The sequence below is a fragment of the Colias croceus genome, chromosome 10 (genome assembly GCF_905220415.1).
Source record: "Colias croceus chromosome 10, ilColCroc2.1".
NCBI lineage: Eukaryota > Metazoa > Arthropoda > Insecta > Lepidoptera > Pieridae > Colias > Colias croceus.
Genome location: NC_059546.1, coordinates 11,290,783 through 11,318,503, shown reverse-complemented (window position 1 = coordinate 11,318,503; position 27,721 = coordinate 11,290,783). Strand labels below are relative to the sequence as shown.

Sequence of the window (27,721 nt, the reverse complement as noted above, 5' to 3'; positions counted from 1 at the left end):
TTAAAATTATAATCTTATCAATAGAATGTTGTTTTGATTTTAATGAATGGCACAAATATTTTAGGTATAATTTTACTACACAATACAAAATAGGTAACTTTAATAATCACATTTGTCAAAAATATCATTAAAACTAGGAAACCGACTTTACTAGTGAATTTTGAAGTAAAAATAATAATATCGTCATATCGAAGTAAAAATTTAGCACCACAAATTCATATTGTCTATATATTTTACAACCCGGTCCCACGGGGGCGTAACCTAACCTAACCTAACCTAACCTTTTTTTTTTTTTTTTTTTTCAAGTGGGGAAATCTTGCCTAAGATACCCACGGCTCCCGGGGAAGGAGCCGTGGGTTATGTCGGATTCCTACCGACCAAAACCCCACCGTGTACCAACGCGCTGCTTTAGACGGGATGCGGGTACACATTCGCAATCTTCCGCATGTCCCGCCCAGCAGTTGCCCGTTTCCAGGCTCTCCGTCACTTGCCCGTTTCCAGGCCCTCCACCAAATGCCCACCCCGGGGTGGCGCAAGCCGTACACGAGCTCACGCCACCCACTCGCCGATGATGGATTGTTCCCCGTTCCATCATCGGCGTTCCCCAAACCCTCGACCCCAGCACTGACCGGCCGAAGGACGCGCGCCGAAAGGCCCTCCGAAACGTGAGTCACGCGTCAAACGACCCTCCGGCGCACTTTTATAGAGGTTTCCCTCGCAGCCCCCACCTCACACTAGAGGTGGCGGCCCTCGGTCCGGCCCCACGGACCGGATTACGAGTTGGCAGACGGCTGTCTCAGGACAGCCACCGCCCTACACCCACCTACAGGAGTCACCGCGTGTCACAAAAGTGACGCGTCGGGATCCCGCCCCCTGTTTTGTTGGTAGTTAGACTACCAACAAAAAACAACGCTCGCGGCCTCTGGCCGCCATCCATCGCCGCAAAGCGCAGCCCCCTGCCAGTCGGTCGGAACGAGACCCAAACGAGCCCCGATCGACCTTCCAACCCCGTTTTGCCCAGCCAAATTACCAGGCCGCGACCACTAGCCGCCATCCCTCGCCGTACCACAACGGCACCTGAGCCAATCCTGGCCCCCCGGAGGATCCTAGCCAGCTAGCCAGCCATCCAGCCAGCCAGCCAGCCAGCCGGACAACCAGCCGGTGACAGCATGCCAGCCAGCCGCCGTCCAAAGCAGCCAGCCAGCCAACCGGTGGAGCAGCCGGTTTCAGCCAGCCTGCCAGCCGGCCCCCTAGCCAGCCAGCGAGGCAGCCGGTGTGACCAGCCGGTTCCAGCCAGCCCGGCCAGCCGGCCTTCAAGCCAGCCAGCCAGCTATATGGATCCCTGGCCGTCGAACCAATCGTGTCGTCAGACGACAGACCGGCCTTTCAGCCCCTCCGCGTCCAATTAGCTTCACTCAGAGTACACGAGGGCACTCCAAGCTACTGAGCCCCCCCGGCCACGACAAGGCTTGGAACTGATGGGGGGGAACCTAACCTAACCTAACCTAACCTAACCTAACCTAACCTAACCTAACCTAACCTAACCTAACCTAACCTAACCTAACCTAACCTAACCTAACCTAACCTAACCTAACCTAACCCATTTGCCCGAACGCGACCCGTTGACAGCGAAATCGCATCGCTCCTAACATTGTTTTTTAGAAAAGTGGTATTTTTACAACTTACACATTAGTGTTATATACCAATGGATGCGCGCTAAAACGCAGAATACGGACGCGAAAACGGATTTTAAATCGGATCAGACAGTGGAAAGTTATAGCCAAAAGAAATTTTCACGATATTAATAAAAATTACGACATCGCTGGAAAGTCCCGATTTATATCGGGGACTTCGAGAACTGGAACTGCAGTGTTGTGTGTGTTTGTGAGAAGAGTGTTTGTGCAAATTTTCGGATTTTTTGGACCCATAAATCAAGAAAAACAAACAATTTTTGGTAAGTCGGGCAGTGACAATCCCCCTTTACTCAGTGTATGGTGAAAGATAATGGTGTAAATAGACGCGTCTTATCAAAACAAAGCCCTCGGTTTTTGTTCCGGGGAAATCTGAGCTAAATTGGCGAAGTTAGACACAAAAGTGTTTTTAACCTATAAACAGAACTTTCTCCGCCAAAACTGCACTTTCCCCCTTTCGCTTACACCTTGTTTTGTGTTGAACTGTGTGCCCAAATACTTTATACACCCTCCTACACAAAGCTTATAACTTTTTATAACGTATTTTAAGAGAAAAAGCTAAGTAGGTCACGGGTGTTATGAACAAAAACAACAAACACGTGGCGGTGGATGAATGTTTTTAAACCTAAATTATTATCTTTTTAATTTAATTTATATTTTGGATTTTTGTTCTTTTACTAGTAAATTATAAATTGTAAGTGTAAGTAATAGACCAGCTATATCATTTTTGGTGTAGCTGTTAGATTTAGCTGTATATTGAGTGCTTAGGGACCATTAGATACACACAACACAATATTATAATTTTATCATATATTATTCATATGTATTATTTATTTGTTTATACATGTATTCATTTTCATTTTAACTATATATTATCTTAAATTATTGACAGGCGACTCCCCTATTGGGAGACCTGATAGTGTTAAGTATTGACTAGCTTACTAGCTAGCTTACTAGGTATAATAATTGTGGTGATAATTATATTAAGTTTCGCTTTGCCGTGGTAACATGAAACCACAGAACATTTTGTATTGACCTAGATATTATAATATATTAATACTATCTATATTAAACAAATTTTGTGATTCATTTTAAAACATTGACATTAATATTGACTTTTAAAGTGACGTACGATAATTATCGTACAAGAACGATAATTACATTTGTACGATAATTATCGTGCAAATACGATAATTATTGTACGTATTGATTAATTTGATTTTTCATTCATACTATTTTATCTAGTGTTAAGTATAATAATTATTATTGACTTGACTTCTTACTATTGACTACATTTATTGACCTAGATATTAATATTTTACTGTGATTCATTTTTATTCTCAATTATTGACAGGTGTATCCCCTATTGGGAGGCCTGATAGTTTTAAGTAAAATAATTATTGACTTGAGTTTTTAGTATTGACTATTGACTAGCTTACTAGCTAGCTTACTAGGTCGAGCCGTACGATAATAATTATCGTACAGATAGATTATTCTGTATAATAATTATTGACTTGAGTTCTCAGTATTGACCGGCTTTAGCTTTATCTATTGACCTAGATATTATTAATATCTTACTGTGATATTGTAATTATTGACTGACTATATAAATACAACTTAATAGATATATATAAGTATTGACTTGACTTACTGTTGATTAGTTTTAATTATTATTGACCTAGATATTATTAATATTTTATATCTGTATATTAATATTTTATATTTTATATCTGTATATTAATATTTTATATTTTATATCTTTTATTCATTTTTATTTGACTAGTCTTAAAAATATAACTAGGTATTACTAATATCATATTAGTATTTACTGCAATTCATTTTTATTTTTATTTTATTTTATTCTAAATTATTGACAGGTGTCTCCCCTATTGGGAGGCCTGATAGAGTTAAGTACTATTGACAGGGTTTTTTTTTTTTTTTTTTTTTTTTTTTTTTTTTTTTTTTTTTTTTTTTTTTTTTCCTAAGTCGTCGCAATGATCCACACTCCCCAGAGGCGTGCCAGTGACACGTTCACAATTTCTGAATCTAAAAAGCCTGCAACCACAGCAGCGCCTAAAACTATGACAAGTCGGACTGCAGAAGGGAAAGCCTGTCTGATGAAAGGAAAAGCCCATCTGCGAGAGTCTCGTAATTTAAAAACTGACATAAAAGATGGGGTTATACTGGCGCTGGAAAGAATGTATGACATAATAAAAGAGATGGAGATTGAACTCACCAATGCCAGGGCTGGTAGTGGAGGGCGTAGTGGGGACCCTATACATCCCCCCCCGCCATCCGATGCTGGCTCCAGTGTGGACCTAACTGAAGGAATGAAAGAAATGATGACTAGAATGAAAGAGATGACAGAAAGCATGAAGGAAAATGAAAGCAAAATGGAGAGACTGAGTTCGCTTCTGGAGGGCAACATGGCTGTCGCCAAAACGGCGACTTATGCGAGCGTTGTCTCGAGGGGAGTCATTGAGAAACTCCCCGAAGCAAGGGCGCTGCATTCAGTCATGGTGTCATCCAAAGACGAACAAGAGACAGGCGATGAGGTGCTAGAGAAGATAAGGAAGACTGTGGATGCAAGGGACGGATGGGTAAAGGTGGAGAGAGTAAGAAAGGTTAAGAATAGAAGGGTAGTCGTCGGCTGTGCGAATGAGGAAGAAAGAGTCAAGGTGAAGGAAAGACTGAGTAAGAATGAGGGACTAGTAGTGGAAGATGTTAGAAATAAGAGCCCCCTTCTGGTCTTCAGGGATGTGATGAAGTGTGACACTGCTGACTTCATCACTGCGCTGAAGAACCAAAACGCAGGCATACTTGAGGGCTTGAAGGGGGAAGAGCGAAATGTTGAGATAGCATATGTGATGAAAGCTAGGAACCCCCTCCAAAACCACGTAGTGGTAAGAGCGGACCCACAGGTATGGAGAAGATGGATGAATGAGGGATACGCCCACATAGGGTTGGGCAGAGTGAGAGTAATGGACCATAGTCCACTGGTGCAGTGCTCCCGCTGCCTTGGTTATGGGCATACAAAGAGGATGTGTAGGGAGGAGAAGGAAAGATGCAGCCACTGTGCCGGTCCTCATATGAGGACTGAATGCGACAAGTGGTTGCGGGGAGAAGCGCCTCAGTGCATTAACTGCACTAAGGCCAAGAAAGGTAGCGCTGAGCACAGCGCCTTTGATCGTGAATGTTTTGAACGAAAGAAGTGGGACGCTCTAGCCAGATCGGCGGTAGCGTATTGCTAGGGTTGCCCAAGGTGAGTCCTTCCAGTACCGAATATTGCAGGCTAATCTCCAGCGGAGCCAAATCGCCACAAGGGAGCTACTGCTCGAAGCCACCAAGCGTAAGGCATGCGTAGCGTTGCTGCAAGAGCCCTACATTGGGGGGGCGAAAAGTATGAGGACATACAATGGAGTGAGGATCTTCCAGTGCGAAGGGGAAGGGGGTGGCGCAGTAAAGGCGTGTATTGTGGTACTCGACGACACACTGGATGTCGAACTACATACACGCCTTAGCAGTAACAACATCGTTGTGGCCACCCTCAGAACCAAAGCCTGGGAGATGATTGTAGTGTCCTTCTACTTCGAGCCCGATAAGCCAGTGGGGCTCTACCTGGACCATCTTAGGCGGATAGGGAGAGAGCTGGGTATCCATAGGATGGTCCTGGGAGGCGATGCGAACGCAAAAAGCCCGTGGTGGGGTGGTGAAGTGGAAGACCCGCGAGGAAGAGACGTGTCTGCTGTACTGGAAGAAATGGGAATGCACATACTCAACACCGGGGACATCCCTACGTTCGATACCATCAGAGGTGGGAAAAGGTACTCCAGCTACGTGGATGTGACAGCGTGCTCCGACGATCTGCTGAACCGAGTGGACAACTGGAGGGTTGAGGAGTGTCTCACGAGCTCGGACCACAACGGCATATCCTTCGGCATCAGACAACATAAATCCACAGGCACGAACATAATACGAACTACACGCATATTTAACACACACAAGGCAAACTGGACTCAGTTTCATGAGAAACTGACCCAGCTGATGTCGGGCAGACAATTAACTATACAAGACATAGACACAATACACAGCACACAACAAATAGATGACGCAATAGACAGATACACTGAAGCAATCACACAGACATGCAGAGACACAATGCCGACCAAAAAACACACGCAGAAATTCACCTTGTCGTGGTGGAATGATGAGCTCGCGCAGATGAAGAAGCAGGTGGCCACGAGGAGACGCAGGATCCGAAACGCAGCACCTGATCGCAGAGACCGCGTGGTCGGATTGTACCTGGAAGAAAGAGAGATGTATGAAAAGGCAGTGAAAGAAGCACAAGAGAAGAGTTGGAAGGAGTTTTGCCGGAAACAGGATAGGGAGGGGGTCTGGGAGGGCATCTACAGGGTGCTTAGTAGAGCAACAGGGAGAGAGGAGGATCTGCCCCTTTCGAGGGGTGGTGAAACCCTCGATGCCCGGAGCTCGGCAGAACTGTTGGCGGAGACCTTCTACCCCGAGGACCAGGAAAGTGGTGAAAGTGAGGGACATCGTCGGGTGCGCCGGTGTGCGGAGTCCTTGGACACCGAACCGCCGGCGGGCCCGGACGACCCTCCTTTCATCATGGAGGAGTTGAAGAGAGCCGTAAGGTCCTTCAACCCCAAGAAGGCCCCCGGGGCGGATGGCCTCACGGCCGACATCTGTCAGCACGCTGTAGATTGTAACCCGGGATGGTTCCTTGCCTTGCTCAACAGATGCCTCTCTGCCGCCTACTTCCCCGCACAGTGGAAGTGGGCGACCGTGGTTATACTGCGAAAGCCGGGCAGGGAATCATATCGGGTACCGAAAGCCTATCGACCGATCGGCCTCTTACCTGTTCTCGGCAAAATCTTCGAAAAGATGCTGGTCGGCCGACTCAGGTTTTACCTGTTGCCCAAAATTAGCCCCCACCAGTATGGCTTTATGCCACAGAGGAGCACCGAAGACGCCCTCTATAGACTAGTGAACCACATCAGAAATATGAGGGAGGAGAAGAAGATTTCTGTTGTGGTATCGCTGGACATAGAGGGAGCCTTCGACAGCGCCTGGTGGCCAGCCATAAAGGTGCGGTTGGCTGAAGTTGGGTGCCCGGGGAACGTGAGGCGGGTGATCAGCAGCTACCTGAGTGAAAGGGGAGTGAAAGTTAGATATGCGGGTGTGGAAGTGAGTAGGGGGACCAGCAAGGGGTGCGTGCAGGGGTCCATAGGCGGACCAATCCTGTGGAACCTCTTGCTGGACCCTCTGCTATGGATGTTAGAGGAGATGAAAGTATTCTGTCAGGCGTTTGCCGACGACATTGTGTTGGTCTTCGAGGGGGACACGGCCCTTGAAATTGAAATAGAAGCGAACCGTGTCCTTAACGCAATAGATAAATGGGGAAAGGAAAACAAATTAAAATTTGCACCACATAAAACTTGTGCCCTCCTTTCCACGAGGAGGTTGAAATACGACGTGCCACGGCTCGCTATGGGGAATGTGGAAATAAAATACCTTTCTCAAATAAAGATATTAGGCCTAACGATTGACAGCGGCCTCACCTTTAACGCCCACGTCGGGACGGTATGCCAAAAGGCAATCGCCCGGTATAAACTCTTGGCTAGGGCAGCCAGAGTTGGTTGGGGACTTAGCCCAGATATTATAAGAACTATTTATGTAGCTGTTATCGAACCGACTATTATGTATGCATCAGCAGCGTGGGCACCCACCGTGGAAAAGATGGGGGTCCAAAAAAGGCTGAACACCGTACAACGGGGGTTCGCCCAAAAGATCTGCCGAGCATATCGGACCGTCTCCCTGAACTCAGCTATGCTGTTGGCTGGGATACTCCCCCTTGACCTCAGAATACTCGAAGTTTCGAGATTATATGGGATCAAGAAGGGGGTGTCGCACCCAGCGTTGGGAGACAGGGAGGTGGAAAGAATGGCTCCGGCGATTGAGGACCCACATCCGGCAGAGCAGGAAGGGCTGGGGTTCGGGCTGGTGGACGAGGACTCGTATTCCGACGTGGCTAATAGCCACGTACATAGGATCTACACGGACGGCAGCAAGATTGAGGGTCGAGTCGGAGCCGCCCTTTCCGTATGGGAGGGGGAGGCCGAGACGAAGGCCGTCAAGCTTGCTTTGCCGCCGTATTGCACCGTCTACCAGGCCGAACTTCTAGCGCTCCAAAGAGCAGTAGATAGAGCCTGCAAGAGCGGAGTGCCGAAGGTCGGCATCTTCAGCGACTCCAGATCGGCCCTCCAGGCCGTCACACTCGGTTCCCCCCACCCCCTTGCTGTGCAAACAAGGGCGGCCCTCCGAAAAGCTGCTTCGCAGAGGCGGGAGGTCGCTCTGTTTTGGATCAAGGCACACGCAGGCCTAAGGGGGAACGAAAGAGTTGACCAATTAGCCAAGGAGGCCGCTCTGGGGTCGAAGAGGAAACCCGACTACGATCTGTGTCCTGTTTCATTCGTCAAGCGTATCTTGAGACAGGATACGATCGGGGAATGGGACAGGAGATACGATGTGGGGGAGACGGCTGGAGGCACGAAGCTCTTTTTCCCAAGCGCTGCTGCTGCATTCAAAATAGTTCGGAAAATAAACATCACTCACCACACCACACAAGCACTGACTGGACACGGTGGATTCGCCTTCTACTTGAACAGATTCAAGCTGAAGGAGAGTCCATCGTGTCTGTGTCAGCCCGGAGTCGACGAGACGGTTTCTCACCTGTTGCTCGAGTGTCCGATTTTTGCAAGAGATAGATATGTTATTGAGCAAAAATTGGGCATCGCGATGACGGGTGAGAATCTGCCTGCGGCCCTGGGGGACGAGACGAGAAATGAGTTTTTAGAGTTTTGTCAACAAATTGTGAGGGTGGTGAACAAACGAAATTGTGATAAGCTACTGTGATATTAGGGTTAAGTTTTTGTAAGTGTTGTGCCGTATTGTCTTATTTCTTTTCATTGTAATGTTTTTAATATATGTAAGTTTTAAATGCAATATTTAATTTTAGTAGGTATTTTATTATCATGTTAGAAATTTCATTGTAAATTATTAATTTGTATTTTAAACTTTTAATTGTATTCATTTATTTTATCCCGTTTTTTATTATTCTCATTGCAATGTATTAATAATGTAAGTTTTTAAATGTAATAATATTTAATTTTAGTATTAATTTGGAAATGTTATTGTAAATTGTTAACTTGTATTTTTTATTTTAAATTGTATTAATTTAGGCCTAATGTGAATTAAAAATTGTTTGGTATTTATTTGATTAAAAGAATAAAAAACACCTCTGGACTATATTCCAGAGAAAAGCACACAACACCCTGAGATGGCGGGTGCTTTTATAAAAAAAAAAAAAAAAAAAAAAAAACCTAACCTAACCTAACCTAACCTAACCTAACCTAACCTAACCTAACCTAACCTAACCTAACCTAACCTAACCTAACCTAACCTAACCTAACCTAACCTAACAAGAGAGAACAGATAACAGGATATAATTATACCTACTTCCCACCAAAAAAAAAGGTTACTTCCCCCCCCTAACCCCTCTTTTGTGTGTAGGTATTTTTGAAATCTACGACCCAAAATTACCCAGGAACGTATCTTACTTTTTTGTTAACTCCTCCACAGGCTCGCGAGTCGCGTTTGAATAAGGGTTAATAATTTATCGAGGAAGGCTATAACTTTGCCTATACTCATAATACGTGTTCGTGTTTTATCGTGATAAAACCAAAACTAGAAGTAATTACACAAAATGCCTAGGCAAAGCCCTCGCAAATGTTTTAATATATTTTCTATAGAAATCATAATACTATAATAGGTACTTAACCTATTACCACATATTATTACCATGTCAAGTAGAAAAGGTAAAAGTGTGAAAATAAGAGGTAGGTAACTTTGTGATTTTTTTATCGAGTTAATTTTAATATATTTTTATGTTTGACCAAACCGAATCCTCAAAAAAATCATCTAGTTTGGTAATTTAGATTGTTAATTTTGCTTTATATTCCCTCTTAAGTGGGTATGTAATAAAAAAAATGCAAACCAAAAACGAAAAAAAAAAGTCAATATGTTGGAGTGATCTTTGAAGATTTATAGATTTGGAAACATTTAATTTCGAAATTGATTATTGAAAAATCTTTATTTCATTGGGGTATTATTTACTGATTAGATGAATGAACACTAAACAGTTTCACTCTGCATCATTGCCAAAAATCATATCCTCGAGCATCGAGTATGTAGGTAGGTAGGTGTAAACTGTAAAGAAAACCAATAATTTTAGACATTTTTTTATTTAAAATTATAATCTTATCAATAGAATGTTGTTTTGATTTTAATGAATGGCACAAATATTTTAGGTATAATTTTACTACACAATACAAAATAGGTAACTTTAATAATCACATTTGTCAAAAATATCATTAAAACTAGGAAACCGACTTTACTAGTGAATTTTGAAGTAAAAATATTAATATCGTCATATCGAAGTAAAAATTTAGCACCACAAATTCATATTGTCTATATATTTTACAACCCGATTGGCGGATGGCGCCAAAGATGGATTTGTTCTCAGTAGCGCGGCGCGGCGGGCGGTGCGGCGGGCGCGGCGGGCACGGCGCGCTCCAGCTTGCGCCAGAAGTGCGGCTCGTCCCACGCGAGGTAGGTGGCGGCGGCGGCGTAGCGCGGCAGCGCGGGGTGCAGGCGCGCCAGCGCGGCGCGGCGCAGCGCCGGCAGCAGCACGAGCAGCAGGCGCGGCCGGCGCGAGCGCAGCGCCAGCGCCAGCGCGCAGCGGCACTCGGCGCGCGCCCAGCGAGACGCCGCGAACGCGTCCGACACCAGCACGATCGTGCGCCGAGACCTGCGAGTTGCGACACCGAGCGTGAGTTTGGAATTATTACTTAGCCCTTTTCTGGCCAAAATTAGTTTTAGGTAAATAATGTTTATAAATGTGATAAAAACATCTTCAGGAGTAGGTAATATTATTAGGGGAGCACAAGAGGGTATTTTGGAATTTACCGCTTCCCTACCGCTAAAAGTGAAAACCTTTGTTTCTTGCTGTCGTCTAATCTACTAATAGATCAAATCAAAATCAAATCAAATAATTTATAGCATACTAATACATTTTACATATTAGAAACCTTATGCTTATAATTGTGATAGGTTCCAAATAACGATCGAGTAAATCCCCATTTAGTATTGTAGGCTCCCCTACTATAACGAATCAGTGATGATTATTTTGTAGAAATGATATAGTGATCGACGTGGTCGCGCGGGTATGTCTCACTTGTGGATGGAATTGATGATCTGGTCGGAGATGAGCTCGCCGGGCAGCCAGTCGCGCTGGTGCAAGCACAGGCGTCGCGCGTGCGGGCCCGCCTCCAGGCGCGCCGCCAGTGCCTCCGCGTAAGCCGCGTCCGCGTGCGCGAACGACACGAATGCGTCGTACTCGCACTCGCCGTCGTCGTCATCCGCCTTGCCGCCCCCCTCCCCGCGCCCCGCGCCGCCCGCCAGCCAACCCTCCGCGCCGGCCGCGAGCACGCTGGATGCCCAGTGCGTGCACAGCCCTCGATCCAACAGGAATCGCTGGAACACGACGAATATTTTTGTTTTAAGTCTACTGAAAATGACGTACATTATGGCCCGATAGTATCCAGATGTTTTCATCTATTAACCCCCGACGCATAAAGAGGGGTATTATAAGTTTGACGTGTCTTGTGTGTGTGTCTGTCTGTCTATCTGTGGCCATCATAGCACCGCAACGAATGAAGCGATTTCAATGTGACTTATGTGCGAGTGTTCTTAGACATGTTTGATGAAAATCGGTTGAGCCGTATAAAAGTAATGGTGGCTGAAAGTGGGCAAGAAAAACTCAAAATTACGAATATAATTACTCTCAAATGAAAGCACATAGAAAGAAAATATTGAACACTTAATCTACTTAAACTAATATTATAAAGCTGAAGAGTGAAGAGTTTGTTTGTTTGAACGCGCTAATCTCGGGAACTACTGGTCCGATTTAAAAATTCTTTCGGTGTTAGATAGCTAATTTATCGAGGAAGGCTATAGGGTATATATCATCACGCTACGACCAACAGGAGTGGAGCCACGGGGGTGAAACCGCGCGGAGCAGCTAGTCATGTATAAGTATCTAACAAAAATTACTTATGGAAACAAAAACAGTAGGTTATTATCACTACATAGGTAGTATAAAACAAAGTCATTTTCTCTGTCCCTATGTCCCTTTACAGTATGCTTAAATCTTTCAAACTACGCAACGGATTTTGATACGGTTTTTTTGAATAGATAGAGTGATTCAAGAGGAAGGTTTTAGTATATAATTTATTAGGTTTAAGTCAAAGCGAGCGAAGCCGCTGGCGGTAAGCTAGTTAATACAAGGCCGCGCGATTTTTATTCCGCGGTCACCTATACGCACTGCGGATAAAATTCCGCACGGAATTTGTCAGTTCGTTGCAGTTCGCCGTACAAAAGTAACGTCTAAAATGGATATCCGATCAATTTTGATTTACTTGCTACTACGGCGGCGACATAGGTTTTTTAGGATTTTTCTACATAAATCAGTCATTACAGCCAGCGTTAAGATGAAAATCCATGGAGGGTTGTCGCGTAAGAACCACAGGACAGCTGTTCTTAGGCATATTATGTAGTTAGATATAAGGTACATAATATGTAAAATTTAATTGTAATATGTATTGACATTATTTTAAAAGAACAACTATGGAGTTTCTTGCCGGTTCTTCTCCATAGAAACTAAATAAAGTAAATATTACGCGAGTTATTAAAATAAATAAATAAAGTAAATATCGTATATCGGAGAACGCAAAGCGAGAAAACTGACTCATTAATCCTTAAAAAAATAAGGATGGCGTACCTTAATGCGCGCTCGAACATTGGGGCTCGAGACGAAGACGAGGATGAGCGCGGCGGCGAGCGCGGCCGCCACGGCGAGCGCGGCCAGCGCGGGCAGCAGCGCGGCGGGCGGTGCGGGGCGCGCGGGCGCGGCGCACTGCGCGCCGAGCGCCGGCCGCGCGCCGTCCGCGCAGCGCACGCGCGCCCAGTCGCCCACGCGCGCGCGCGCCGCCCACAGCCCGCAGTCGCAGCGCAGCGGGTTGCCCTCCAGCCACACCTCGCGCCGCTCGCCCAGCACGCTCGCGTCCAGGCGCACGATGCGGTTGTGCGACAGGTTCAGGTGCTGGAACGCGATCGGTTCGTTCGAGATCGGCCGACGCAGCCCGGCCGTGTGCGCTGGTAAGTAGCTTACGCCCTATTCCAGTACGTTCGTCGAGATACGATCGGTAGATTTTGTACGAAAGAGTGACGAACGTCTTTATTTTCACACGAACTCCGCCATCAATAATACTATTATATATATTATAGATACTATTACTATTATATATATAGACAATTGTTTTCTAGCTGAGTTCATTTATTTTATATCAATATGAAATTAATATATTATCTTTATCTTCTTAGGTACAAGTTTAAAGTGACAGTGTTGTTTGCCACTCATGTTGGACAGCAGCCTGGAATCAAGTACGACATCCAACCACTGAACAACAAAATGCTCGTATTGTTGGCCATGTACATGTGAGCATCAGCATTCAGTTGTGGAAAGTCGCTTTTGAAAATAAGATCACACACACTCCGGTCTGATTCTCTGCGTGAGGAGCGCATAAGAAATATGATAGCCCCAGAGATGGCACCATGTCAGGTAAGCTTTGAACAATTTTTTTATCATCTGTGGTGCTGATATCTGGTAGATACATGCTTTTTAGTTTTGTTGGTTCTTCAACTGTTCAACTGTTTCTTATCTCTTCAGTTTAATCTGTTGACTAATTAAAAACAAGACATAATTCTTGTTAGTTGAATTGGAGGAGAGTAGCCAAATACCGGAAGCAATGGAAACTACTGGAGGAGGCCTTTGCCAGAAGGCACACTGAGTTGAGAGATATTCTATAAGGATTATACATAAAACAAAAGCACTATGAAAATTATACAGTCATAGAAACCATTCTCACCCAGTTAAAAAGGCTAAATAAATAAATAATAATCTTGAATTGAAATCTTAAACTACTAACAAATTTATATTACAGTGCAACCTTAATAAAATATAAATTGTTTTTCTTATTATTTCAGCTACAATCATCATCAAGTGTGTGTCCTAATTGTTGGCGAAGGACTGATATGGATACAAATAATGATTAATCTGAATATGTCAGGGACTCAGGGCACACAAGCTAAATAGAGTTATGGGAGACTTTGGAAATATTAATGTAGACTCTGAAAATATAATGGAATTTCCTGTTTTAACTCACAGCGAATTAATATTAATTGCTTGTGGTATATACCAATTAAAGCAGGCTCGCTCCTACTATGGTGAGCAATGAGCATATCTAATATATATTATAAAGGCGAAAGTTTGTATGGATGTATGGATGTATGGATGTATGGATGTTTGTTACTCTTTCACGTAAAAACTACTGAACCGATTACAATGAAATTTAGCACACATATAGAGGGTAACTTGGATTAACACATAGGATAGTTTTTATCCCGGAAATCCCACGGGAACGGGAACTATGCGGGTTTTCCTTTGCAAACGCGGGCGAAGCCGCGGGCGGAAATCTAGTAAGATATAATGGTTGCTACCAAATACACGTTTGCAATAACCGCAGGAGCAGCATTATGGAAGGAATAAACATAAGTCCTAACTCCTAACTGTTCTTTGCTTAGGGCTCTAGAATCGCAAGTCGACATATCAGTAATTGTAAGGTGTATTTCGTTTGAAGTATTTTAATAAACAGCCTGAGGGTGGTAGAGGTGCAATAAAACAGTATTGCTGTAATTGTATGGTCGGCCGTCGAACGGTAGGATGCTGTGCCCATGTTATGACAGTTGGTATTTAGGTTGGGCAGGGCATCAAGTGTGCTAATATTTTCCCTCCGGCTCAGTTCCTAGGTGTTGTAATATCTTATTAAGAATTACTGTTTTTTTTTGTTCTATCGAATTAGGTAATAAACAAAGCGAGAACCGACCGCGACAGTCGATGGCACGTCCTGGACGTCGATGCGCGTGATGTTGTTGTAGGCGAGGTCGAGCTCGATGACGGGTCGCAACTGCGGCGGCAGCGCGGGCGGCGCGGCGAGCCCCGCGCGCGCGCAGCGCAGCACCGCGCCCGCGCCGCTCACCGCGCACGCGCAGCCGGCCGGGCACGGCGGCGCCGGCACCGCGCACGTCAGCCGCTCCGGCGCCACGGCGCGCAGCGGCGTGCCCGCCTCGCCCACGTCGTACTCGTCGTAGGCCGCGCCCCGCCCGCCGCCCGCGCGCCGCTCGCCGCACGCGGCCGCGTCGAGCGCGACGGCGAGGTGCGCGGGCGCCTCGCGCAGCGCGCGCGCGAACCAGTACACTTCGCAGTCGCATTGTAGCGGCGTATCCAGTATTATCCTAGTGAGCTGCGAAGGGGATGACCGTAAATAATTTTGAAACCGGTGAAATTTTCAAACGACGGATATTATTGCAGACCGTCGCGGTTGTACGTCCGAGTGAAAAAAAAATACGGAGACGAAGCTACATTCGACCGCAAAACAGAGTGTGGACAGAAGTTCGACCGAAGTAGGTATGTACTAGATTTAGAATTTTTATATCTAAACTTGAACATCGAGCCTGGGGTGCCGATCTTTGAAACGATATTGTTAAAGTGGAAACATATTTTACGAGTCAATTTAAGTTATAGCAGAGTAATTTATTATTTGTTTTTTTTTTATATATTATGTAAAATGAAATGAAGCTCTTTCCTACTTCATTGCATTTTGAATAACCCGCGCATTGTCTTTTACATTTATTAATTTTAAAGTATTTAATCTGTGGTGACAGCTCTGCTCGTTAAGGTTCATTCCTTATTATACTCTGGTTTTGTAAAGTGATAAAGCAACGTGGTTTTACAAACTATACTGGTAGGGCCCTAATAATAGTAGAAGAATAGACCTTAGAAGGGACTTTCCCACTCGGATTTTTTTTCAATAAGGTAATTCCCCTTCGCTTAAGGTCTCAAACTCTAACTCCCCGACGGGCTAACTCGACAGGGGAATAACTCGATCACCTCATATCGAAATATTATTGTTGCGGGGCTAATATCTATAAATTATGAAATTTTTTTTGGTGTACAAAGTATGTCATGTTATGAGTGACCTTGTGAATCTCAGCAACATTTGATTTATTCGGGGATTCCCTGAACGAAAATTTTGGATACTTTGATATTTCTAAGATTCTATTTTCGAAATTCTAAATAGTTCTTTTGATTTTGATGTATATTTTTTATTTTATTTTAGTAAGCTATTATTGCAACTAACAATATTAAAAACATATTTTGAGAAACTATACTTCAATTTTTTTTTTGTTAGAACCCAATTCCCACATAAGGCTGATCCCGGGATAGTCCCGGGATCCCGGGATTACCCATCAAAAATCCCGTAATCCCGGGATTGAAAAACATGCCCGGGATTGTATTCTCTACTACTGATTCTACGCGAATAAATTTTTTATGGGACCGCGAATAAAACAAAATAATAATCCATTAATCGGTTCAGACGTGTGGCACTCGGGGACTGCCGCGGCCGCGGTAAAACTATTGCATAGCATGCTTTCAAGCTACACCTCCGTGCCCGTCGGAATGGCGAGGTGAGGTTTTTTCGTTACGGAATTTCTCGATTCGGTAGAATTATTTTTAATTAAGTTCAATATATTCTAAGATCCGTTAAATCCGTCCACTTCCCGAACTCGGATTGACCGTAACTTGTTTTTCCTTACATTTTTACCATATTTTCCTCCTTTTCTACTGGGTTTCATCCTACTGCGATTTTTTTTCTTTCATAAATTATCGGCTCTGGTCTAATATGCTAAGAATTAAGATTGTAACAGCTCGTAGTGCATGGTATATAAGCAATGTTGTATGTAAAATAAGTTAGTCGTGATACAGTCATTTAAGAGACAATAATAATATACAGTCGTCATGTAGACAATATAACACCATGGCTCGCTATTTTATTGCCACAACCCAAACCCTGGCAAACACAAGAATAATTCAATGAAATCACACACACACTCACCGGTGGCGGGCGCGGCGGCGCGGCGAGCGCAGCGCGGTAGTCGCGCTGGAAGTAGCTGAGCGTCGTCAGCGGGTTGCCGCGCAGGTCCACGCGGCTGGCGCGCGCCCGCGTCCACTGCAGGTCGTCCCACTACGCACACACACTCGGGTTTAACATGAAAACTTCGTTGGAAATATTATTCGTCTAAGGGCCGATTTTTCAATCCTTGGTTAAAATTTATCCGTTTAATAAAGTATTACACGAACATTTTAAAATGTCACCTGTAAACTGTCAAATACGGACAATTAGAATACATTTTTGAAATTGTAGTTTAATACGTTATTCGATGAATAAGTTTTAACCAACGATTGAAAAATCAGCCCTAAAGACCGTAAGACTATATTATAGTTTTTACGCAACGGATATTATTTTATTTTATTTGTATAAGAACAGTAAGTAGTATAGTAGCCGTAAATGTGGTAAAAGTACAATAATAAACGAGATAGATTCTCGAGCCCAGTCGGGGCAGGACGAGAATGAAATGAGGTGGGTATATCGTACCTGCAAGACGGTGAAGTTGTTGTAGCGCAGGTCGAGGTCGGTGAGGTCGGCGAGGTCGCGGCGCCAGTCGGCGCACAGCAGCGCGGCGCCGGTGCGCGCCAGCGCCGCGCGCCGCAGCCGCCGCAGCCGCCACAGCGCCGACACCGCTGTGCACACCCACCGTTACACTCATGTTAACGATTAATAATTATAGGCACAGCAAGTGGTGAGGCGGAGCTACTGACCGTTGGACACGTTGCACAGGTCGCCCAGCGGGTTGTTGGACAGCGCCAGCGCCTCCAGTGAGCGCGCCTCGCCGACCGCCTCCAGCGCTGCATACTCGAGCTTATTGTTCGAGAGATCGAGCTCTTTCAAATTCGTAGTGGGCACGAACAATTCCCTTCGTAAACATATTTTTGCCTTTAAATCTCATAAAATGATTAGATGTACATACTTGTAAAATAATGTTGATATATTATATTGTCGAATTATATTGATAAAAGAGAATGCCTACTTAGGGTATCGCTATCGTATATGTGTATATGAGTGTCGCCTGTTCGCGGTATCGTTAATTCCTATTTGTATTCGTAATGATAAGGTATTCATTAACCACTATTCTTCAAGCCTTAAGTGACACAATAAGTGCGATACCTTGTGCTATAGTCACTTGGGCATTTTCTTTTTTTAAGCATTAAGTAATAATTATATGAAGTATTAGCTAGCTATGCCTGCAAATTCGTCCGCCTTGAATTTTAGAAGCAAACTCAAACTTTAACTTGTATTAATTTATTGAATCACTAGACTTCGTTTAGAAGTGCTTTTGAATCGTTAAAATACAGAAAAATAATAATTTACTATACATAGTAAGCGGCCTTATTTTACTTTATTAAAGGATGTTTTCTTTAAATATATCTGACCCTGTAAGTGCCCGTCAAAATCAGTCCAACTTTTCCAGAGATTTAGCCGGAACAAACGTAGTACATAATAATATGTAACTTAACTCAATGGAACAAACAGACGGATAAAATTAAGATAAAAATCTTATGTTGCTACATGTGTGCCAAAACGTAAACATAAACAGTATTTCAAATAATTTCTTTCTGTAAGATGCTCCGAGTAAAAAGTTTGGTAATTTTTTACATGCTATTAAAAACAGAAATTTTATTTATTCGTATCTAGATTAAAACGGATACCTCGGTAACGTTGTAATATTGTTGTTGGAGATTTTCAAAACATTTAATTTCGGCACAGCGGCGAGCCAGTCGGGCGGCAGCTCGTGGAGTCCGCTCGCCAGCACGCTGAGCGAGCGCAGCCGCGCGCCGCGCAGAACGAGCCCCGCGCCGCCGCCCGCACCCCACGCGCGCTCCACGCGCACCGTCTCCAGGGCTTCGCATCGCTCCAGCCACGCGTTCACAGTGGGCACGGTTACATTTTTCAAAGTCAATTTTACAACATTCTTACATCCTCCGATCCTCGGCCCCGTCGACGCCCCTTGGCACACTACGTTTTTGACCGTGTCGCCGATGGACAGGGCGATCAAGGGAGCCGAGATGTCCACGTCGGTCAGAGATTTCGCTCCGTCGAGTAGAGCAGTCAGGAGGATGTTCTCTCTGACGACCAACCGTCTGAGTGCCGGGAGCCGGTCGAAAATGACATCGGGCAGCTCCTCCACGCCCGATCGATCCAGGTTCAGGGAGCGAATCGTCGGAGAAAGCGCGATCAGCGAGGAAGGAGTCACTTTGACATTTTTGAGGCTCAGGTCCGCTAATTCATTCAAGGGCTCCAAAAAAGTCGCATCGGGGCGCAACAATCCCTCCGTGGTTATCCTCAAGGTCGTCAAACGCAGTTGCGCGAAGTGTCGCGCGGCGAGGCGAGGCTCGGGCGGCGTGGCGTCCAGGTAGAGCTTGTTGCCCACGCTGACGTTGAGCGCCCGCAGCGCGGCCGCGTAGCCGGCGGCGGGCGGCGCGCAGCCGCGCAGCAGCACCTGCGGCACGCGCGCGGCGCGCTCCAGCTGCGGCAGCGCGCCGCCGTCTAGCCGCACGTTCTCCGGACATTGCAGACGAAAGTATCTCGCCCCATAATCTATTTTGATATCGTTACCTGAAATTTCAAAATTCATTAGGTATATACCTATAACCCACTATTAGTTACCTACATTTTATAGACTCAAAGTTAAAAGGTAGCTAATAGAGATTGATAACACCGTTTATAGCTGGAGCAGATCTATTTTTATTTGCATGAATTGTTAAGTTTGTTAAGTTTTAGACATTAAATAAATAATAATTATTATACTACTTATTTGTATGAACTACCTAGGTATATGAATTTCGATGATAGCTTAGGTATATCATCGAAATTCATTTAGTTATTTATTTATTTATTTATTATTACATAAATCAATAACCTTTACAAGATAAACCCAATGCGGTACTGACTAACACTATAATTCTATACAAATACACTACTTACAACATAAAACAAACTAACTTACAATCTACGAAATAAGATAAAATTAATACAATATAACAACAGATAAAAATTAAAATGAATAACTAATAATATAAAGAAGAACCTTTGGTAATTCACCCAACGGGCATGTGAATATGTCCACTCTTCCATGTAGGTCATTGAGTACACGTAGTGCTCGTACGAGCGGAGACTTCGCCAGCAGCATGGTTCGCGCTTTGGGCACGTAAAATAGTGGCGGCCATGACGTTTCTCAACATATTTGTCCGGCACACATAGAGAGAGGGATTTTAGCACTTCGGGGTTATGCGCGACTCCCTGCAATAACTTTATTAGATACAGTGCAAAGGATAATTCCCGTCGCACTCTCAGTTCATTCATCATTGTATCCTACCATACCCAAAATGAATAGTGTAGGATACATTAACGGGTAAAAGGGATATACCCCGTATAGTTTCAAATACAGATATCTGATGTATTTGTTCTGGACCCGCTCTAACATTACGTTATATTTTTCTTCATACGAAGACCAAACAACTGAGTTGTGCTCCATATGACTGCGTATTAACGCGTTATAGAGCACTTTTACTGTTGCGATATTTGTGAAATCCTTTGCTTGGCGCAGATTTTTGAAAGCCTTTTTGCATATTATGTTTGTGATGTGCTCACGAAACATCAGATCCGGCGTGAAGACTACTCCTAAATCGCGCACTTTATTTGCCCGTTGAATAGGAACGGATCCAAGTGAGTAGTTGTAGTTTATTATTTTATTTGCGCGAGTAAAACTGACAACAGAACATTTAGCTATATTAAAACATAACTTATTTTGCTGACTCCAGTCTAAGATTTTAAGTAAGTCACATTGCAAGCGCTCACAGTCCGCCTCCTCGTTTATTCGAAGAAAAACTTTCAGGTCGTCGGCAAATAAAAGACACTGACTGTACTCCAAGACCTCCGGTAGGTCGTTAATCATTAGAACGAACTCTAGAGGACCGAGATTACTGCCTTGACTTACGCCTGACGTTGTTAGGTAGGGATTGGACTCACACCTGTTGAAAGAGACATACTGATGTCGGTCTTGCATGTAAGATGCCCAGAATTGCAAGAATTTCGGTGTGCATCCTACTTCCGCCAACTTCCTTAATAAGACATCATTGTCCACGGTGTCGAATGCTTTCTGGAAGTCCAGGTATACAACGTCTACCTGCACTCCTGCATCCACCGCCGGTACTAAGTTTGCCATAAGATTGAGCAAGTTATGCTTTATAGCGTATATAGTTTGTGCTGTATAGCGGCTTCAAAAACCTTCGCAGGTGTTGATAGTGCTGCAACAGGTCTGTAATCTTGAATGCTTCCACTCAATTTACCCGTTGGCACGGGTATCACCCGCGTAATTTTCCATTGTGTTGGGAATGTATTTTCTTTCAAACAGGCATTGAAAATATGCAATAGTGGTTCGGCCAGCACTCGAGCACAATCTTTAAAAAGGAAAGCTGGTATACCATCTGGGCCGGCTGAGCGTTTCGGTTTTTTTTTATGTTATGGGATAGCAAACGAGCAGGCGCGTCGCCTGGTGTTAAGCGATACGCGCCGCCCATAAGCATCCACTCCACTGGGAAGTGGATGTGTTGCTGTCCTCAGGAAAGGGGAAGGATATAAAAGAGGGAGAATTGTTAGGGATAACTTGGAGAATCCTTAGCTAGCAGCCGGTTTTTTAGGTATTTATAAGTGCTCTTTTTGAAGGTCTCCATGTTATAAGAATTGGGGAATACTGTAGGTGGTAGGTCGTTCCAGAGTTTTACAGTTAGCCGTCAACCGTGTTAGCGCCTTTTTTACGTCGGCAAGGCTAAGAGCGTCGAGATTTACGCGCGCGCTGCTGGTTCCGCACTGGCTCGCTACCTGTGTATCAAGAAGGGGCCGTTCCTTTTTATAAACATTTTTAAAAACGGCTGCGAATTCATCAGCACACTCAGCATCCGTTAGGGGTGTCCCTTCTTTTATAATAACACTAGCTGTTGCCCGCGACTTCGTCCGCGATTACGTCGTTTTTCGTCATTCGTCGTTTAAAAAAAATACGTGACACTTTATTTTTGAATGTTCTTAATTATTGTCTCTTATAAAATTTAACTACATTAAAATTGAACACTGATAAGAAAATCTTAAAATCTAAAGACAACATGAATGAATGTGATTTAAATTCTACATTACTTAGTATTTCAAATAATAATCTAAATTAAATGTAGATTAATAGTTTGAGCGCACCATTATAGAATATGTACCTAAGTATTAAATTACGTCAGTATACATAGTAACTTTACTAAAAACACGATGACTTTCTTTCGCGCTCGGTACCACAAACTAAGCATGTTTGTGGTACGTGGCCCGCGTCACTTGACCCCCCGCGAGTTCCCCTCCGTTGCTATGCGAAAATACATTCGTTGCTCTATTGTAGGAAAAATTGTAATACTGTGGCCTGGGCGTTATAACACGTCCAGGGAGTTCCTGAGTGCCGATATCACCATCTTGAGGAAAAGCTTCTAATGTCGATTTAAAACTGCATACATACGAATTAACCTGTTCTAAAATAATTGTGAAATGAGTTCAGTTTTAAATTTGAGAAATATTGATTTCTTGTATTCCACTATTCGTTGTAGTCGAATACAAAATATATTTAAACAAACTTAGGTTGGCCTTCAGGCAAAAGGGATCCTATCAAATGGTAAACTTGACCTTGTATCTTAAAAGTAAGCATGAAAGGACCTTCTGATAATTATTGAGCACCAAAGGATCATTTGAAACGCACTACTATAAGAGCGAATATTGTCTAATAACAGTTTAGATTGCACAGTATGTTCCTCTAAAAGTAGTGATTTCAAAGGTTCCGGTGTATCTTCAAACGAAAGCCGTCTCCTTACTCCACTTTAAAGCATGTAAAGCATGCAAAGAACATACTACGTTAATATCGCCTATACAGAAGATGATCTGTAATAAATTGTGAGGTTATAAGCAAACCCACTTTTATATTTGTCGGACCACACCACCGAATTCGTAGATTGTTTACCTCTAAGTCATCAAGACTATGACGAAATCGTCTGCAGTAAGACGGGCCTCTCGCTATTCGTCCGTTTTCAGAGACTGAATAATTTCAATTCTTAATCTTTCATTAAACAAATATTAATCGTTCTTGTCTCAAATAATTGTAATATTCGCGTCCCTACTCTAGTCATTGCTTATGCTCATGTTCATCTTCAAGAGATCGAATAATATTATGATACACCCTATCATTTGTCAAACGGTCTTCATATTGAGTAAAGTTTCAGATTCTCGAGATAAAATATGACTGTCGTGATCAGTAGTGAGACGTAATTCCCTCTCAGTGAGGGTTTCGGTCTAACGGGATAATAGGGGAAACCGGGTTTGTTTGTCTCACGGGTTGGTTGTCACAGCGGTCTTAACACAAAACTGAACTATCGAATAAGTCTGTTGAAAAGCGTGGCAAAAGCGATACAGTGACAACGCTGTCCCCACTTCGCGTCAGACCGCCCCGATCTGCCGTGAGGGCCTTTTTTTTTTTAGTGGGGAAATCTTGCATAGATACCCACGGCCTCCGGGGAAGAGGCCGTGGGTTATGTCGGATTCCTACCGACCAAAACCCCACTGTGTTCCGTCGAGCCGCATCAACGACAGGGCCACGGGTATGTGTAGAATTCATCCGTGACTGCCGTGAGGGCCTCACAAGTGTTTACAGTTTTCGCACAGATTTTTAATGATGACCGAATATGGTCCTCATAACATCACCATCAGAAAAAAGGAAATATTTTTAATTGTGAAAAAATATTAATATGATTAACACTATTTTAACATAAAATATTATAAGTCTGTGAGTGTGTAAAAAAAAAGACGGGTTGCACTCCGGGAGTGCCGGCAGAAGTGAAAACTTGATTATTAACGTTCAGCATGTTTGATATTTTGGAATGGTAGGTATCTGTCTTACGCATGGAATATAAGGGCTAAAAAAACTAACATCCGTCTTACGCTTTTTCGATGGTCACGTGTCCTGACGCGAGTTTAAGATTTTATACCCAACGCCGCTAAAAAAGTTTTCACTTCAATAAATCCAGCTAATAACACATCAAACTTATGTTTTTAATTAGGTATAGGTACGACATGAAAATATATTAATTACCAAGCAATAATAATACAGATAAATACTGAACATAAGAATAATAGTTAGTATTAAGTAGTATTAGTTAAAATATACTTTGACTGTTAGTCAAAGTTTATTTTAACTAACAACATGTAAATGAAGAAGAAATAATAATTACCAACGAACTAACCTTTTCTATAATACTTAACACGGCACATTTTTCAAATTATCTTGCTCAACTCTGCTCAAAAATTTGAGGGTTTTGTTGGAACTTTAATGTGTCAAAACTATGATATATCTAAACTACGATACTACTTGAAATAACTTGCATGCGGAAATGCTCATTACAATTGTGAATCTAAAGAATAACTAACAACATACTATTCAATTTTATTGAGCTGATGAATATCTTTTGCCTGGAAGAGATCACCGTCTCCTAATAAATATACTGTGTTTTCTTATAAAATCTTTACATAATTTATTTTATTTAGTAGTTTAGTTTTTGTTATTTTTATGTAAAAATGAGCTTGAGCAATGAGCTTATACATATTTGGCAAAAGTATACATAAATTTTTTATAATTTCAGGACCGCAACTTAAATGGGGCGCTCGGAAAATATGCCTATGGGTTATTAATAGAGAAATGATACACAACAAAGTTATGTTGGATCCATTTTATTTATAAATAATGAAAATTATATATTTATAAAATATTAGTTATGTAAAATGATTAAAAATAAATAAATGAAGCAACTACGATTCAAAGAAAACATCTTTTTCAGTGTGAAAATGCTCTTAGCAATCCTGGATGATGAACTGTATATCATGTACTCTGATCCCAGTACGGTCGGTACCTCGATAGCCATAACGATAAATATTATAATCAGATAACCGCAAAGTCAAAATAAAAACATTACTTGTACAGTTGTGAGTGCAAAATTTACGTTTCATTTGGCAATAACATTTTTTCGGTGCTAAAACGTAGTAGTTTGATATGTGGCTGGCTGCCCCTCCTCTCCTTCCTGAAAAATATCCTCCAAAATTTCCCGAGATACTTCCAATGATTGAACCATTATGATTAACACTATTATTGATATTGATCAATGATTGAACCATTGGACGTTGGACATTAACTTCAGTCAAAAATTAACGAAGCGGATGATTACTAATTTCCACATAATCCTCGCTGCCACTATCTTTATCATCAAATCATCAATTTTCAAGTGGTGTTGTAAAATTGTCAGCAGAAATCGTCTTCCAAAGGCGATATAATTTTATGAGCATTGAATCTGTAAATAAAAAAATCAAAAGTTAACTGTAAATCTATAAAAAAAGCTACTTACAAATAAAATTTTATCAAAAACTACTGTTCCCAATGCACCTCAAAACCTTGTAAAAGTCATATATAAAAGAATTCATCAATTCATCATTTTATTATTTCATTCAAAAAGTGTAATAATATACCTAATACCAACAAAACACATGAATTGCTATCATTATAAAAAAATAAATACCTGTATGTAACAACTTACCTTTAGTGGGAACGCATGATGGTGAAAATTCACAAAACACTAAGATTGCATTTGATTAAATTTATTAAATTCATTAAATAAATAACATGATTATATTTAAATTATTAATTTTCAACAGTGTATTCGTAGTGTTAACATGTATGTAAATTGATTTGATTTTTACGGAATCTCATAGATGGCGCTGTTACAAAATTAACATTATACAACTTACATTCTTTAAACTATGTTTCTCTTCCCAAGTTACTTAAATGGCATAATTTTTATAGTTTCAATCTAGATATTGTCAAACAACATTTATATATGCGTCATTTAATTATTAATTTCCAATAGTTAATGTGTGTTTGATTTTTATAACACTGGCTATAGATGGCGCTGTTTCAAATTTGTCTTTATACTGCTAAGATTCATTTAACTGTTCCTCTGCCAAAATTACATAAATGACGTAGTTTTTATAGTGTAAAGGTAGATAATAGCATGGCTTACTCAAAAACAACATTTAAACATGAGTCTTTAGATTGTACGCTGTCGTAGTACACGGAATATGTAAGAAAAATAAAGGTTCACAGCTCCTCCCCCGTAGGTGATAGCTTGATAATATGTAGCCTATAGCCTCACCCGACCTGTTAGTAATATTCATGCAAAATTTGAAGTCAATCTATGCAGTACTTTTCGAGATTAGCCCAGACAAACATACAGACAAACAGACAAACAGACAAACAGACAAACAGACAAAAATTCTAAAAACTATGTTTTTGGCTTCTATATCGATTATAGATCACGGCCCAAGTATTCTTTTAAAAAAATATTCAATGTACAGTTTTGACTTTCCTACGATTTTATTATATGTATAGATTAGGCTTTTTTGATGAACCACGTCTCGACTTTATATACTGCCAAAATTGCCTTGGGTCTTTAGCAAATTGATTTTGAATTTTATTTATATGTGCTTTATAAGCATAATCAATGTTATTTTTTACTATTTTCCTATACAGCGAAAATTCTTTGTAATCACATTCTAACTAGTTGATTTATATTTTTTGTGTAGAAGTGACTTAATTTTAATATTGTTTATTAGATCGACAGTGTACCAATCTGGATATTGATATTTGGGGTTGGCTCTTTTTACTGTTTTCTTAGGAACACATTCCTCTAATATATTGTTTATGACAATATAAAAATAATGTTATGAATTACCTATGACGTGTTAAGAAGAGTAACTATGGAGTTTCTTGCCGATTCTTCTCCATAGATACTATAATTATAAAATTCTAGGTTTCCGCCCGCTTCTTCGACCGCGCAGTTAAAGAAAAACCCGCATAGTTCCCGTTCCCGTGGGATTTCCGGGATTGCGTCATTTTCCCGGGATAAAAGTAGCCTATGTCCTTTCACGGGTATCAAAATATCTCCATACCAAATTTCATGAAAACTGGTTCAGTAGTTTAGGCGTGATTGAGTAACAGACAGACAGACAGAGTTACTTTCGCATTTATAATTAATTTATAATAACAATATTATATTAAGTATGGATAGAATATGAGAAAGGACGAATAAATAAATGTAATTTTTATAAAAGTTTCGGTACTTATAAGTATTTATTGGAACCTTTATTTGTATTTATACAAACCATCAACATTAAAGAAGTATTCGTCAACAGCCTCGCCCCGGTACAGGCAGCGGGGCGCCGCGCCGGGCGGCGGCGGCGGGCAGCGCAGCGCAGCGCTCTCCGCGCCTCTCGCGCATCTCGCTAACAGCACCCACAGCACCCACAGCACCACACACCGCCACCTTCTCACTTCCATTGTTTATCCATATTTCAAATGTTCGAGGCGTGGAATACGCACCGTTGTAGCGGTTATCAGACGATTACGCGCACAAATATACCCTGATGACTACATGTTATTTACCGCATACCGCTTGGCGCTGACTAGTTTCTTGGTAAATCCACTTTTTCCTGTTACCTTGTTTACGTTTATAGTATAGTGTAGCGTTATAGATATATTTAAGCACATTTCAAATTAGGTTGTGAATTGCATTTTGCCTGTTATTACCTATTCGGTTTCTAATAATCGTTACTCTTTAAGGGTTAACTGACTTAATTACGACTGAACAACGCTGTAAATACGATTCTCAAACAAAATACACACCCACGCCGTATACAGACATACTGTCACTGAACAAATTACTGACGTCTGACTGGCCGCTGGTGGCTCATGGC

At 42.3% G+C, this 27,721-nt stretch overlaps 1 protein-coding gene across 1 annotated transcript; it reads right to left on the bottom strand.

Annotated features, from left to right (window-relative positions):
* On the bottom strand, positions 1 to 27,721 carry LOC123695227 (protein toll-like). The gene is made up of 10 exons (XM_045641002.1): positions 27,131 to 27,721; positions 18,556 to 19,462; positions 17,608 to 17,762; positions 17,384 to 17,529; positions 16,844 to 16,972; positions 14,774 to 15,190; positions 12,610 to 13,002; positions 11,005 to 11,303; positions 10,223 to 10,578; positions 1 to 208 (listed from the first exon to the last, which is right to left on the bottom strand). The coding sequence occupies exons 1-9, from the start codon at positions 27,303 to 27,305 to the stop codon at positions 10,290 to 10,292; spliced, it is 2,910 nt and encodes a 969-aa protein (XP_045496958.1). The 5' UTR covers positions 27,306 to 27,721; the 3' UTR covers positions 1 to 208; positions 10,223 to 10,289.

Coding starts and splice junctions, on each gene's coding strand:
- LOC123695227 (XM_045641002.1), bottom strand. CDS start 27,305: ATGGAAGTGAGAAGGTGGCGGTGTGTGGTGCTGTGGGTGCTGTGGGTG. Junction 19,463..27,130: donor ATACTTCTTTAATGTTGATG/GTTTGTATAAAT, acceptor TTGAAATTTCAG/GTAACGATATCAAAATAGAT. Junction 17,763..18,555: donor AATATTACAACGTTACCGAG/GTATCCGTTTTA, acceptor ATGTTTACGAAG/GGAATTGTTCGTGCCCACTA.